The following is a 14,566-nucleotide window of genomic DNA, read 5'->3' on the forward strand; positions in this document are numbered from 1 at the left end:
AAGGCTACCTTGGTGTCACTGTAAGAAGTGGGGATGAGACCCTGGAGAAAGTGCTGAGATCTTGTAAAATTATTTTAATTATTAGAAGTGGATTAATATTTGTGGCTTTGTGGTTCTGAGATTAATAGTTTTATAGTGTATGTGTACAGATTTATGTTTTTAATTGTTTTACCTTACAATTTTTATTCTAAAGCATATGTTTGTGTAAATACCATTTGATCTTCTCTGTAACAAGTGCACTCTACATTTTTTTTTTTAATTTTGGTCTCTTTTCAAGGTTAATATATTAAGCAGTTTACATTTTCTATGCATCCTTTAAAGGGCACTTAAGATGCTTTTAGATATGATTTCTAAAATATGTAATAGGCATAATGGCTAGGAACAAGTAACATTTAAGAAATAAACTACAGAAACAAAGAGAAGTTAGAGAAGGAAATTTCATTTCTTTCTTCTTTGTAATTGCATTAGGCAAGTTAAAACTACAGGAGACAATTTACCAAAAAATAAAACTTAAAAATCTGGGGATGTGTCATCTCTGAGAAGTCTTTGCTGTAATACCAGAAACAGCTCAATTTACTTTATATTTCTGTATAGAAAGAATAGGAAAAGTTTGGAGTCTTAGGCGAGATCAAACTTTGTGCCTATCATAAATAAAGGCAAATCATGAATGACAGATTTTTAAAAAAAGGATTAAAAGGACAAGAACACTGAACTCATCTTAAACATGTGATCAGGTTACTCTGTCGTGACATTTGAAATTGATGATTTGGCAGTTAAGTTTTTAAAGTTCTTCCTCTTATATCACCCACCCCTTGAATTGCAAAGTGTCTGAGAAACTGCCTAACGGTGAACGGATTTCTCTACGATGTCGTCCTTGCTATTTTAGTTGGATGAATTCAACTGGGGATGTTGGTTGTACTTTTTATTCTCACTTTCCCTTGAAAGCAGTTTCCCTTGAAAGATTGAATAATAATAACCATAAAATTGAATAATTATTGGAAAGTACCAATTTGCGAAAGAGGTCTTGCTTTATTAATTTAATACATGGCAACATTCTTCAAATTTAAGTGTAATTTATGCAGCGAAATGGGAAACGATCAAAATGGGGCAATCCAAATAAAACCTTAGAAAATGATAAAACATATAAGAAAAGTGATACGGAACCTTCCAAAGGTTCTTAGTGTCCTACTTCACCAAACAAACTATTGTGAGATGAATGGGCGGGGGTGAGGAGGGCACCTAAAACAAAAGACTTCCTTTCTCCACTCCCTTTTCCTCTGTTTCTTTTGCCAGAGCTTGTTGCAAACTCTTGGAAACATTGTTTGAACATAATACATTTGGATACTTTTATTCTTCCAGGGACTGTGCCGGGTGGTGCCTAGAGCTGACTGCTGTTGAGTAACAGAAAAAGAGACGTATAAACCCTTCAAGAAATGAAAAGAACAAAGTTACCGGACCCGAGGAGGTTTTGAGTAACAAAAAAGTAAAATGCACTTTACTTAAAGGCACAGCTTATTTCACTTTCCTGGCTCCGTGCTTGGTAGCTGAGAGATGGCTTGCATTGCCTCCGGTTTCTAAAAGACCACAAGGAGTACCGCTATACGTTACAGGGCTCTAAGTTGGGAGCGTTATTCTCGGATTGATTCTGCTCCACGAAAGCAGTGATTGCTAAAAGCCGAGTGCCCACAGCAGCACGCACCTCGGCTGCCTTTCGCGTCCTCCCTTTCAGAGCATCCAGAGAAAGCTGGGAGCTCAGAACCTGGAGGGAATCCTGGACCGGCAACCTGACTCCGCTCGCTGCCGATTGGCCCGCGCCCCGAAGCCCGCCCCCGCGGCCGGGGCGGCCTTTGCGCCAGGACCCGCCCCTCGGCCCTGGGAATCGCCGCCTGGCAGGCCGGCTGTGCCTGCCAGTCAGCCCGAGTGGCGGAGGCTCTCTGCTCGGAGCTCCGCCCCCTCCCCCCTAATTGATATTATTGGAGTGTGGAGCAAGCGGCCGGTCTGCAGTCGGAGACTTGCAGGCAGCAAACACGGTGCGAACGAACAGGAGGGGGAAAAAAATAAAAAAAAGCTAAACGTGGAGCAGCCGGCCGGAGATCGAGCAGGAGAATCGATGCGAAAAGCGCAATAAAAAAGAACCCACTTCGGAGCAAACAGCATTTAAAAAGCTACGACTCAACTGAAACCTAAAATAAAACCTGCTCATGCACCATGGTTTTTCAAACTCGGCACCCTTCATGGATTATTTTATGCTACATCTGGCTGCTCCGCTTTGCACACACCGGGGAAGCGCAGGCTGCAAAGGAAGGTAAGGTGATGGGAAAGCAAAGTTTGTTCTGACTTATTTATTTAGCTGTCTACCTGCATGAGCCGGCTCGTCCGCGGGGCTGCCGGCCGCGCCTCCGGCGCGGGGCGACCCTCCCCCGCCAGCTCCCCGCCCCCTCACCGCTCCGGCTGCTCCCGGCCGGCGAGCGGCAAGCGGGGCCACTCCGAACCGCCTTCAGCCCCTCGCCCGGGGCCGTCCGCCCGACGGGAGTGGGATTTCTGGCGCAGGCAGTCTGGAGGGCGTGAGCAGCAACGCAGAGCGGCGGGGTGGAGTGGGGTGGTGGGGGGGATGACCAGCGAGCTCATCCTCTAGGATCCCAGGCGGGTCAGGTCTCTTCCTCTAGAGCTCTGCTCTTCCTCCTCTCGGTGCTCGCCTCCGGTGGGGTAAGCTGCGGCCGGAGTTAGTCGGGGACTGGGGAGTGCAGCTTCTAGCGTCCTGGACAGCCCGGCGGCGAGCGGCTGGTGTCCCGAGCCTTCCCAGAGGGGCCGTGACTTGTGTGTGCTCCGAACGCTCGGGTTACTAATGAAGTGCTCACTGCGTCGGAGGAGGAGGCGCGGGCCTGCGGTTGGCGCTCGGCCGCCGGCGCGGAACAATAACGCCGCGGAGGTGAAGCGAGAGAGCGGTGCGCGCCCCGCGGCGGGGACGTCTCCATTCAGCGCGCGCGGCGCGCGGATCCTGGCGGCCGCGCGGACAGCCGGAGCCCATCTGGCTCGGCCGGGCCGGGGAGGCAGGGGACGGGCTGGGGCTGTGCAACTAACAAGATGCCGCCTGGGCGACTAGAAGTCCCCAGCATCTGCCCGGCAGTTGAGTCGGAGCGGTCAGACCTTGCGAAGGACCTGGACCCTGAAGGCTAGTTCTGGATGAAGAGAGCAGGTTTCATTTGGGCGGCCAGATACGCCTGTATATGGTTATTTATTTATTTATTTATTTATTTATTTATTTTTCTTCTCCTTTGAACCACTGACAAGGTAAAATACCTTTCGGTGCCTGTAGTTGGAGCTGGGGAAAAATAAATCCTCTCAATGGAAATGTCTTGCGTCTTGAGCAATGTCACAATCTCTCTCCCCCCCCCCCCCCTTCCCTGGTCTTCCAGACTGTAAATCTAAGGTTGATTTCCCGATATTTAAAAGCAGAATACTAATAATTACTTGTCCCCGAAGTATGGAGAATGGAGGAATCCGTTATCAGATTTAGGTCATCGTGGCGATGCGGGGGGGGGGAGGGGTTTGTGTTAGATACTGGTTCTTGCTTCGTCTATCCCTGAAAACTTAGTGATTTAGTGCTGCCTTTTTTTTTCATTCTTTTCGCTCACCCCTCTTCTTTCACTTAAACCACACCCCCCCACCCCAACGCCTTGTCCTACTTCTTGAGACAGCCTGACCTTCTGACCCCAGTTTCCACATCTGCAACCAGTGTTGACGCTGAACCCATTCACAGAAATTTTCAGAAAAAAACCATGACTCTGGCTGTCGGTTACGCGTTAGCCTAGGAAGCGACGTCGGCCAGAAACACCCACCCATACACACACCAAAACGCACGTTTCTATTTGCACGACATTAGCGATTAGGAACATTCAGTCCTGGAACCTCGTACTGATTGCTCCGGAATAGCGGGACCTGAGGAAAAGTTTGCACCGCCGCGGCGAAGCCGGGCGCGCAAGCTCACGCAGACCCGGCAGGAGTTTGAGCTATAAATAACTGCATCACTAGGGGGAGAGGTTCCTGCAGCCAGAATGTCTCGCTCGCTTGCTTTTCTCTTCTGGGTGCAAGATACGTGAAGAGGATTCTGATTCTAGGAGGCTGAATTCTTTAAATGCAGAAGCGAGAGGTTTAAAAGGTGGGCGGGAGGGCGAGTGCGCCCCGCTTCTCAGTGGTGACGCTCCCAGCACGCAGCGGCGATCGAGAGCTGCGGTTGTGGGAGCGAGCAAGCCCCGAGAGGCGCCGCGGCACCCAGGGGCGAGCGCTAGGAGCCGCGTCGCGCAGGTGCCAGGCCTCCTCAGGGGTGCCTGAGGGTGGCTGGAGGAAGATGAGGGACCTCCTTCCTCCACTTTCCTCAAACATACTCTCTGGGGAGGTCAGTTCCCGCTACTGGGAGCGCATGTATAAGTCAGAGTCTGACGCTTGGAGGCGAAGTGCAGCTGCTGTTTTTCCTCTTCGTAAATGCCGCCGCCGCCGTCTCTCTCTCAGAGGAGACGCTTCCCGAAAGCCTCTCTCCTCCTCCCGGCTCCTTCTGGAGCTAGGGCGCCACCGGCTCCCTAGAGTGTCCAGGTCTGGTGGAGGCGTAATGGATGCTCGGCGCGGCGGGCGCGCAGGTCTGGCAGCCCCTGCCCCGCCCCACCCCGCCGGGGGCCCCGCCCCGGCCGCCGCCGCCGTCGCTGCCCGCGCGGCGGGTGGCTGGCTCGGCCCGGGCGCGCCCTGCGTCTTGCCCCTTGCTTTTACCCCCCGCGCGGCAGGGCGCGGAGTCCCCGAGCCTGGGCCTGGGTGCCCCACGTCCGGGTCAGCAGCCCGGCGACGCCTCCGTGGGCGTGAGGGGAGGATGGCTCTCTGTGCTCTGAGCTGGAAGGCAAAAGCGCGCACTTGCGAGTTTGTCCAGAGAGCGGACAACGCCGAGACACTGATCACTTTAGAGCTGCTTCTGATTAAGCGCTCAGGGGCTGGATTCGGTTTTGTTTTTATTTGTTAGTTTGTTTCCCTCTTAACTTGTTTGCGGCCACCACCCCTACGTGGTCCCGGTCCCCACCGCAGGCTGTGCTGAGGGGTAACAGAACGGCAGTAAACAATCATCACATTGCTTGTTTCACTCTCCAGAATGACTCTCGAAGGTCACCTGGGTTTAAAATCCACTTGTCTCTTGTCAGTGCAGAAGACAAAAATAATAGTGATAATAAATCATCTCAAAAGGAACCCGGAGCCCATGTTTGGTTGTGCTTCGTCCCTGTTGCTGAGGATAAAAACAAAATAAACTTTAAAAATTACTTTATATAAATTTACTAGTCCAACGATTTATTGATGTTCCAAGTGCGAAATACAACTGGGTATTTTGAAAGCGTGTTTTTTTCCCCCCTTATCTGAAAGAGAGTCAAGTGTTTGTGACCGACGTTTGTGCTTTCATGGTCTTCCCAAGAGTCTTAAGTGTAAAACATTTTTGCAAAAAAGTATCTCTGTATCTTTCGGTTTTCAGTTGCAGAGAATAACCTTGACTAGAGTGAAGGAGTTGAGCACATAGTCAATGTGTTCCTTTGTTTTCTTAGCGTAGCAAATTTCCATTACCTTTGAAATATACTTTTTTCCCCCTCTAGTGATTATTTAAAAGTTCATATAAGCATGTATTTTATTTAATTCTAAGTTTTAACATTTTGCTGAGGTTGATGTTAAGCACATTTACAAACCTGGAAATATATTCAGTATTATTTCTGAACAAATTGATACATTTGTTAAAATGCTGTAGTCAGGAATATTTTTAAAGAGTAAAAACTCATAACTCTGAATCAGTTTGAGCAAAGAATGAATGCGTTAGGAGTGTAATTGTCTTAAAAAGCAATAAACCATATTGAATTGGAAGTATGATATATATATATTAATATATAACATTTTAATACATTACTTTATGTTGATACTACCAGGAGCATTTGTTTCACACATATAAATTTAAATGAATTGTTTATGCTTTTTGATGATATGAAAGTGGAATACAACTGTTTTTAAAAGTCAAGTCAGGAATAAAGTCAAGTCAGAGTTTAAATATACCATTTTGAGAATTAGCTAATGCTTTGAAATATTTGGAAATTAAAAAAAAAATAGAAATATTGAAAACAGATGTTTGACTAACCCAGAAATATATCTTGTGAATAATGGGCGATTTATTTTCCTCATGATGACATTGCTTGATACAGTTTCCTGTTATATTAATTTTGGCTTAAGAGAAGACACTGTGTGTGGAAAAGTTTTTGAAAAATAAACTCCAATTCTCCAAGGCACGAGGAAAAACTTTGGGCAAATATCACAAATTAGTGACTGAGTGAGGGCTAATAAGGAATTACATTTTATTATGTCCATGTCAATATACTTGACAAAATATGGAGTGCTCAATGGTTTAAAAAATTCTTTATAATATGTAATTACTATGAAATCAATATACCTCATATCATTTTTTTATTCTTACTTTCATGCTCCTTTTCAGTTTTTAGATTTGTTTCAATATTTTAATTGAAAAACCCCAAACGTAAAATGGTGTTGTAACATCTTTTCTCCCTAAGAAAGGGGGATATACTGGTATCAGGTGGGTATTCAGGTCATCATTCATTCACATAGATAACATTATAAATAATGTTATTTAGATTACATTATAGATAGATAACATTATAAATAGATAGATAACATTATAAATCTTAGATCATAAGTGATAATTATATAAAAATTAGATTCACTTTAATAACTTTTACAAATTTGTTTAAATTTTTCATGTAACATTTGGAAATAAAACTTTCTTTTTCAGTACTACTGCTGGATTCTAAAGCACAACAAACAGAGTTGGAATGGATTTCTTCTCCACCCAATGGGGTAAGTGCATCTCCTCACAGAATACATATCACCATTTATTTTAGCAAGAAACACAACCTTCCCCTTCTCCCCCTGAATGGAATTATTCATGTTCTTCATATTTACACGGTTTTAATTCCAAGTATCTTGTTCAAAATTTTGTGGTATTACAATGAGACATTGAGTTCTTTCAGTAGGGAAGGTCTACTTAGTACTGGGGAAATGGCTTAAAAAAAAATCTTATACCCATAATCTTTTGAGTTCTTATTGTGAGAGGAATTATATCTCAGTTTCCATGCTATAAATGCTAACTAATTACAGGGAACGTTTCTTTCACAAACTCACTTAAATCTCTTTAGTTGCTTTATACTTCTTAGTATAATCACTAGGTAGGTTGTATGTAGTTCTTTAAAACAGTATGTGATCTGTTTCTTCTTTTAAAAAGTTTTAGCATCATTCAAAATATACCTTAAAAGATAACTAAAACTGTTATGTGCTCAATATTTTATGTTGGAATTTGGTGTAAAAATCCAAATTTTTATCATGTGCTCTCTGCTGTTAATAATCTGAAGTGATGGCAGAGCGTGTACATATTGTAGTAAAAATCTGCTATAACAAATATGAGGAAAAGGTGTACAATAAAAATCTATGAAATTATAAGTAAACCCTAAAAATATTCTGACCGTTGCATTTCACATATCTGGAAAGGTATATTACTTACTTAAATTTAGCTCAATGTCTTTGTCTTTAGGTCTTATTTTAATTGTGAGAGAGAACACATACTTCATCCCTTATTGAAGGAAGAGGCTCTGAGAAATGAGAGTATGTAGCTCATTGTTACTTAAGTTGGTCTTTGGTACAGTAAGAAATCTGGAGTCAAAGAGCATGAAGTATAAGTGAGGATATAAAAAGTGTAACAGATTTTGCAAAGAGAAGAATGAAAGTCTAAAAGGGATTTTTGAGTATAAGAAGAACATAAAATCAACATGTCATGAACTGGAAGTCAGCTTAAGAATGCAAAATGTGAACACTGCCATTCTTAAAATATTCAGATTTTTCAGCAATTAACATTTGAGAGATTGTTTAAGATCATATTGCAGTTATCTGTATTGGTCAGATTAAAGTATGAAAAGTGACACATATTTTACAGATTAAATATAAAAAGTGCACTGACTTTAAGGTAGGAATGTCATACTTTTCTTGTAACTGGAATAGTTTCCATGAGTAAAATAATACACATTATAGGAAGACATTCACAATAAAAAAGAAGCACCTTTCTTACCAATGACAGATGTAGCACATTTTCTACCATCCATCAATTAAAACAAATAGAGATAGAAGATGGTTTTTATCTCTAAGGAGAAGTAAACTGATGTAGGATTGTAGTGATTATAGTATTTCATCAATATAATATACAAAATGAAAAATTATGACTGTCTGTGTTCTCTTTGACTCAAATAGGCATTTTATCAGTCCAAAGTATCTTAACAGTTAACCCTACATATCTGTAGGAATCAATAGATAATATTAGGGAATGATGATTGACGATGTGTTTTATATATGAAATGGATTGGCTTGCATGTGATTAAATATCTAACAGGAAATAGTGTTATTAAAGTATGTTTCTAGAAAATACTTTCATGAGTATACCATAAAATCACAGTATCTGAACTAAGACTTCTTTCCCAGTGGTGTCATTTGTAGAAATGATTGTAGTCTCTTAGAAAAGTGAAAGAATAAAACAGGAGTTGTGTTAAATGCATTTGTGTAGTCTCACTATTTGCTATATATACAATAGTTGTCCTGAAATTTTCCCCTCTGGAATACATTTTTAAATAAAAATTAAAATTAACTTGGTTTCGTAGGTCGTGAAATTGATTTATCGTACATACAACAAAGTAATATGATTGTTCTTGAAGTTAGAAACAAGAAACGTTGAGACATATATACTTTTATAATAATTAGCCTTGGTTTCTTCAAGCCGGGGAATTGTTAAAAAGAGCACATTTATCTTTGGAGCTTTTGATTTCTTGGTAGATATCACTATTAGCGTGACTTCTTTTAATAATTTCGATCTAACTAAGAGACTAAAATCTACCCATCCAAATGGATGAATTTAGGTATATTTGGCTAAGTGCCATTTAGACAGATTATAAGCAGCTAACTGAAACAAAGGGAAACATGCAATCATTAATAGTCAGAAACTCAAGTTGTCTTGAGTAAAACCTGCACGTGATAGTGGGGTCTTTGCTGCATTTGAGGAGCTTTGATACGTATAATAAGAATGTAGCAAATATATAATGTCATATAAGAAATTTCTGAATTCCAGTATTTTGTTGTCAGTCATAGTTTTCTGAAAAACAGTTTTAACAGTAGATATTAATATTTTAGAGTATTTCAATAAATTGATTCTCTGATCAAGTTTTACAAATAAAATTCATTGCCGCATGCTTATTAGTATGTTTTCCTATCTGCTTTACTTGAAACGATGGGTTAAAAAGTGTATTGCTGTGTGACTTTGGATTTGAATACTAACATATTTTCATATTTAGCATTGTATAGTGGGGAAATGATAACAGGTAGATGATGATTTCACTATTATGGTAGCCTAAATATAAAGTGGTAAGTTTCGTAATAATGGTAAGAAAGGACATAATAAAACGGTCATTTTAGACTATTAAGACTGTTTTAAGTGCAAGGAATTTATTTGCTAACGGGCAAATAGATAGTATCATACATGGCTTACTAATCTTTAAATTGTTGCAAACTCTTCTAAACTCATTATTTTCCCTTTTCATGAAAATATATATTTTCTGTAGTATATATTACATCAGCAGATGAATGGACATTTTTAAATGTGCTATTTTTCCTGTCATAAAGCCTATTACTGAAGTATGATCCAGCATGCTGATTTGCCATGTACATTTGATTGTCTATTGAAAGCAATTTATTTATAAAGATGAATCATGCTTTTTTAACTACTTATTTATAGTTGGGTGGCATATGTACAATATTATATATAACGCTGCAATAAATAAATAGCTATGTAAATGTTACTGCCTTATATCTCATTTTGAAAAGATTGTAGAAGATTTCACATTATGAATATCAACATGTTGTGGAATGCTTTTACATTTCAGAGCACTCTTGGCATTTTCTTCCCTGTGTTTTTAGGTACTCTAAGTTTAACATCAACACTTAAAATGTCAACTGAGTTCTCAAAAATTCTGCCATGTATCCATATGCATATGCATTAAATGGTAATTTAAGTAATTGTGTTGTGCGCTTAGTCTATAAAAATTATAATCTCAATGGAGACTATAGACATAAGCAAACACGTGAAAAAGAAACACTAATGCACCAGCAAGCAGATATTAAACAAAATGAAATATTTATTGTATGTGCAAACAACGCAAGCACCCTGAACGGTGTTCAGCCACCGGATGAAGCTGAGCGGAGAGTCCTGTATTCTCAGGTTACAGTGTTTGCCAGGGCAAGAATCTACCTAACTCTTTCAAAGACCACCATTTGTGCTGTGCTAAAGGTTCCTGGTTTACTGTCAAAATAAACATGCTATTATTATTATTATTATTATTATTATTATTATTATTATTATTTGCTGAATGACTGATAGCCTTTTAAATGCATTTTACAGTGGGAGGAAATCAGCGGTTTGGACGAGAACTATACCCCGATCCGAACGTACCAGGTGTGCCAGGTCATGGAGCCCAACCAAAACAACTGGCTGCGGACTAACTGGATTTCGAAAGGCAATGCACAAAGGATTTTTGTAGAATTGAAATTTACCCTGAGGGATTGTAACAGTCTTCCTGGAGTACTGGGAACTTGCAAGGAAACCTTTAATTTGTACTATTATGAAACAGACTACGACACTGGCAGGAATATAAGAGAAAACCTCTATGTAAAAATAGACACCATTGCTGCAGATGAAAGTTTTACCCAGGGTGACCTTGGTGAAAGAAAGATGAAGCTTAACACTGAGGTGAGAGAGATTGGACCTTTGTCCAAAAAGGGATTCTATCTTGCCTTTCAGGATGTAGGGGCTTGCATAGCTTTGGTTTCTGTCAAAGTATACTACAAGAAGTGCTGGTCCATTATTGAGAATTTAGCTATCTTTCCAGATACAGTGACTGGTTCAGAATTTTCCTCTTTAGTCGAGGTTCGAGGGACATGTGTCAGCAGTGCAGAGGAAGAGGCGGAAAACTCCCCCAGGATGCACTGCAGTGCAGAAGGAGAATGGTTAGTGCCCATTGGAAAGTGTATCTGCAAAGCAGGCTACCAGCAGAAAGGGGACACTTGTGAACGTAAGTAATATGTGTTATTAAAATTCCACTTTGCCTTTTGTTCTATTTCAATATCAGAGCTTGTGAGTGATAATAGTTATTTAAACAAGTGAGTTTGCGCCACACTAGCCTTCCGATTCAGCAGATCTTAAGCAAAGTCACTACTGAACTATCAGTGATTCCCCACAGTGATAGTTGCACTAATGGTATGCAATAAATATTGGCAATAATAGCATTTGTTGCTAAGATTTAATTTGCCCTATGCTTGACCTAGAAGTCAACAGTTGCACGTTGGTCTATGAGATTTAAGAGAGGAGACTGAGCAGAATGAGGTGTGATATTAATCAGGATTCAGTGATAGGGTATTGCTCCTATTTTGAAATCTGTACTGTCCGAACTTGTGAGTAGCAGAAGAAAGGACGTTAAGGGGGCTGCTAACAAGACCTTTACTGGCAGGGCACCTACAAATACATTTCTAAACTTTCAGAATATTTTTTTTTTATAAATACTAAAATTTTGATACAAAAATCATCAAATTGCACTTGATAAATCTCGAGGTTACTTCTGCCAAAGCCGTGTTTCTTTTTTGGACTAAATATTAAAGCGAGTACTTCCTGATAAGTCATGTTATAGTGGACCACATTTTTGTGGAAATGGGCCAAAGTAAAGCTGTAGTTATTGTAATACCTCAGTTGGATGTTTTCTATGTTTTGAAACAATAACAGCATACAAATTAGTGAACCTTTTCCTTTGTTTTGTAAAACTGGATTTTCTCTTCTTTAGTATTTTGTAGTCATCATAATTGGCCAGTATTTTTCTACTTAAAACTATGTCACATGGACCTTCAAAATTGACAGATACTTTTCCGTTTGTGGATATCCTAAATATATTCTATAGTAATGTTATATTATTTATGTATCTTTTAATTTATAAATTAGAAAACATAGTGCATACCCAGAAATAACTTTCTATATGTTCTTTGTACTTCAAAGCCAACAACATAATTTTAATAATTGAAAATCCTAGTTAATTTAGAGGGGACTGGATCTAACAGTAGTAACTTGCTATGTGCAGGCACTCTTCCATGTGCTTTGTATACACTAGTTCATTTAATGAGGTAGATTTCATTATCATGTCTGTTTTACAGAAAAACAAAATGGCACTATCAAGGGTAAATTGCTTGTTTGTTAGATACTTTAGGAGGTAGTATCTGTCTTAGCTTAGAATCAAATTCAAGGCATTCTGATTCCAGAGCCTAAGCTTTTAGCAACAATATTGACCTGGCTTCTAACACAAACCAAGGAGAATCCTCGCAAATATTCTGTTTCATTGCTGAACTCAGATGTCTTGCTCTTAATAATTTGGTATATAAATTATATTATTTCCCCATAAAATTCTCATGCTAATAGAATAATTAAAGAAATATAGTTTAAAAATATATTTAGATCTGTGTTGTCCAGTACAGCCACACATGACTTTCAGGGTCTAAAAAATGGCTATTCTAAATTGAAATGTGCTATAAGTATAAAGTGCACCCTGGCTTTCACAGGCTTAGTATAAAAAAAATAAAAAGAATGTAACATATCATTAGTAATTTTTTATGTTGCTTACATATTGAAAGAATCATACTTTAGATATACTGGGTTAAATAAAGTGCAATATTAAAATTAATTTTAATTGTTTCTTTTTTACTTTTTTTAATGTGACTACTAGAAATTAAAAAAATTCATACGTAGTTCGCATTATATTTCCTTTGGACACAATATTTAGATGGAGTAACTGAGCAAATATATTTTTCTATCCTGATTGAAGAGTTAAATATTTAATCGCTAGCATATAAAACACCGAGGTCCCCAGCACTCAATTATCATCCATGATCCAGCTGATATTGTGAGGTGAACTCAAGGCAAAACAAACAGATGCTATAGGTTCAGGTCCTATAGACCAGTTTAGCACCTTCCTTTGATACCCTCCTGAAGGAGTCAAAAGTGTCTTATGATCTGTCCTCTTTCCCTATCCCTTACACTGGTAGAAATTTCTTATTGAGGAGATCATTCTACAGGTTCCATACATGTGGAAATCAAAAACTGATGAGGATTCGTCAGTACTAGTAGGTGGAATGCTAACCACTGGGAAATTATAGAAATATTCCTAGTAAACTAATCAGTTCAGTGAAAGGCAGTGTTCTTATCGACTGGAAGTTAACAACAATTACTTAAAAATAACTTTAATACGAAAATTTAAGATTATTGTAGTTTAGCTGTAAAAGCAGCCACTTTGAGTAGTTATACAGATTATGATGGATGTGAAAGTGGAATATAAACTTTTGCGCAATTAAAAATCGGAAACATAATAGAACAGGAATATATGTATAAATGCCCAATTAAATTTGTCTAGGAAAAATCTAGGAAACAACATTATAGTTCTGCTCTTTTAAGGCGTAAAGATTTTTAGAGAAAATTATTGTATTTTTTGAATCATTTTGTGTAATTTAACTCAAATGATTTCTGCATGCATTTATTTGTGAAAAACAAACAGGAACTGTTTGATTTCTATACTTAAGAATATAGGATTTAGTAAGAAAAGGAGTCTTTAACTCCAATAAAGACATTTACCATGACGAAAACACTTCCAATTTCTTCCAAATCGGCAAAATAATATCATTAAATGTGGTACTATTAAAATTATTCATATTTATTTATTTTGGTTTCAAGAATTGGAGCCACATTTGAGTACCAAAATCATTGTCACCTGCAAACCACAGTAAGGTAATTGAAATAAAGTAAAATTACTTCACTGTCATCTACATTAATCGTGCATTGGAATAGGTGGAATTAGGTATTAAAATGAAGAGTTCATTAAAAAAAATGTGATTAGTTAAGATGCCTCCTTATGGTTCAGTTGAAAGTGTATGTGCGCACCGTTGTGAGTCAAGTAAATTGTTTACCACATAGCTTTCTTAATTTTTAACCTTGGTGATGTTGACAAAGGAATTAAAGACCTTATACTTAACTATGCCACTATGTTCATTTGCAAAAACACTTCCCTTCTTGGCATAATTCCAGTGCATTGCTGTGAGAGTACTTGCCGCTGGACTCAATCCAGGCCTGCCTTTATAGTATTTCTCCTGTTTCCTTTCAGTGATCCTGTTAAGAGTTTGGAAACAAATTCCAGTTCCATATTGAGAAAAACTGAAGTGTTTGGGAGAGGATGCTAGTGGGTCCCTAGCCAAATGAGGGTAGTTAGCCACTTAAAGGCAAGTTTATCAAGGCACTTGGTAGAGTGGAAGTCCATGGTGATATTTGTTAGAGTATAATTCGCAGTACGAACAACTGTGAAAACTGATCACAGTTTGGATCTGTTGATGTAGAGCTTTTTTTTTCTTCTTCATGATTTTGAAA

General features: G+C 39.2%; 1 protein-coding gene across 7 annotated transcripts in view; it reads left to right on the top strand.

Moving 5' to 3' along the window:
• The first annotated feature begins 2,193 nt into the window (after positions 1–2,193).
• The window catches only part of EPHA7 (EPH receptor A7), a 169,468-nt gene continuing 157,095 nt past the window's right edge, over positions 2,194–14,566 (top strand). For 6 of the 7 annotated variants that reach the window (XM_047102342.1, XM_047102341.1, XM_047102343.1 and 3 more), the window contains exons 1-3: positions 2,209–2,305; positions 6,818–6,882; positions 10,517–11,186. In XM_047102342.1, coding sequence (XP_046958298.1) covers positions 2,209–2,305; positions 6,818–6,882; positions 10,517–11,186 — 832 coding nt within the window. Of the gene's footprint in view, positions 2,306–6,817; positions 6,883–10,516; positions 11,187–14,566 lie in introns of all 7 variants that reach the window. The other variant, XM_047102347.1, reaches the window with a different exon arrangement.

Source organism: Lynx rufus, unplaced genomic scaffold, assembly GCF_022079265.1.
Source record: "Lynx rufus isolate CCGP_SWC_20201006 ecotype Redwood Valley unplaced genomic scaffold, mLynRuf1.p SCAF_6, whole genome shotgun sequence".
Lineage (NCBI taxonomy): Eukaryota > Metazoa > Chordata > Mammalia > Carnivora > Felidae > Lynx > Lynx rufus.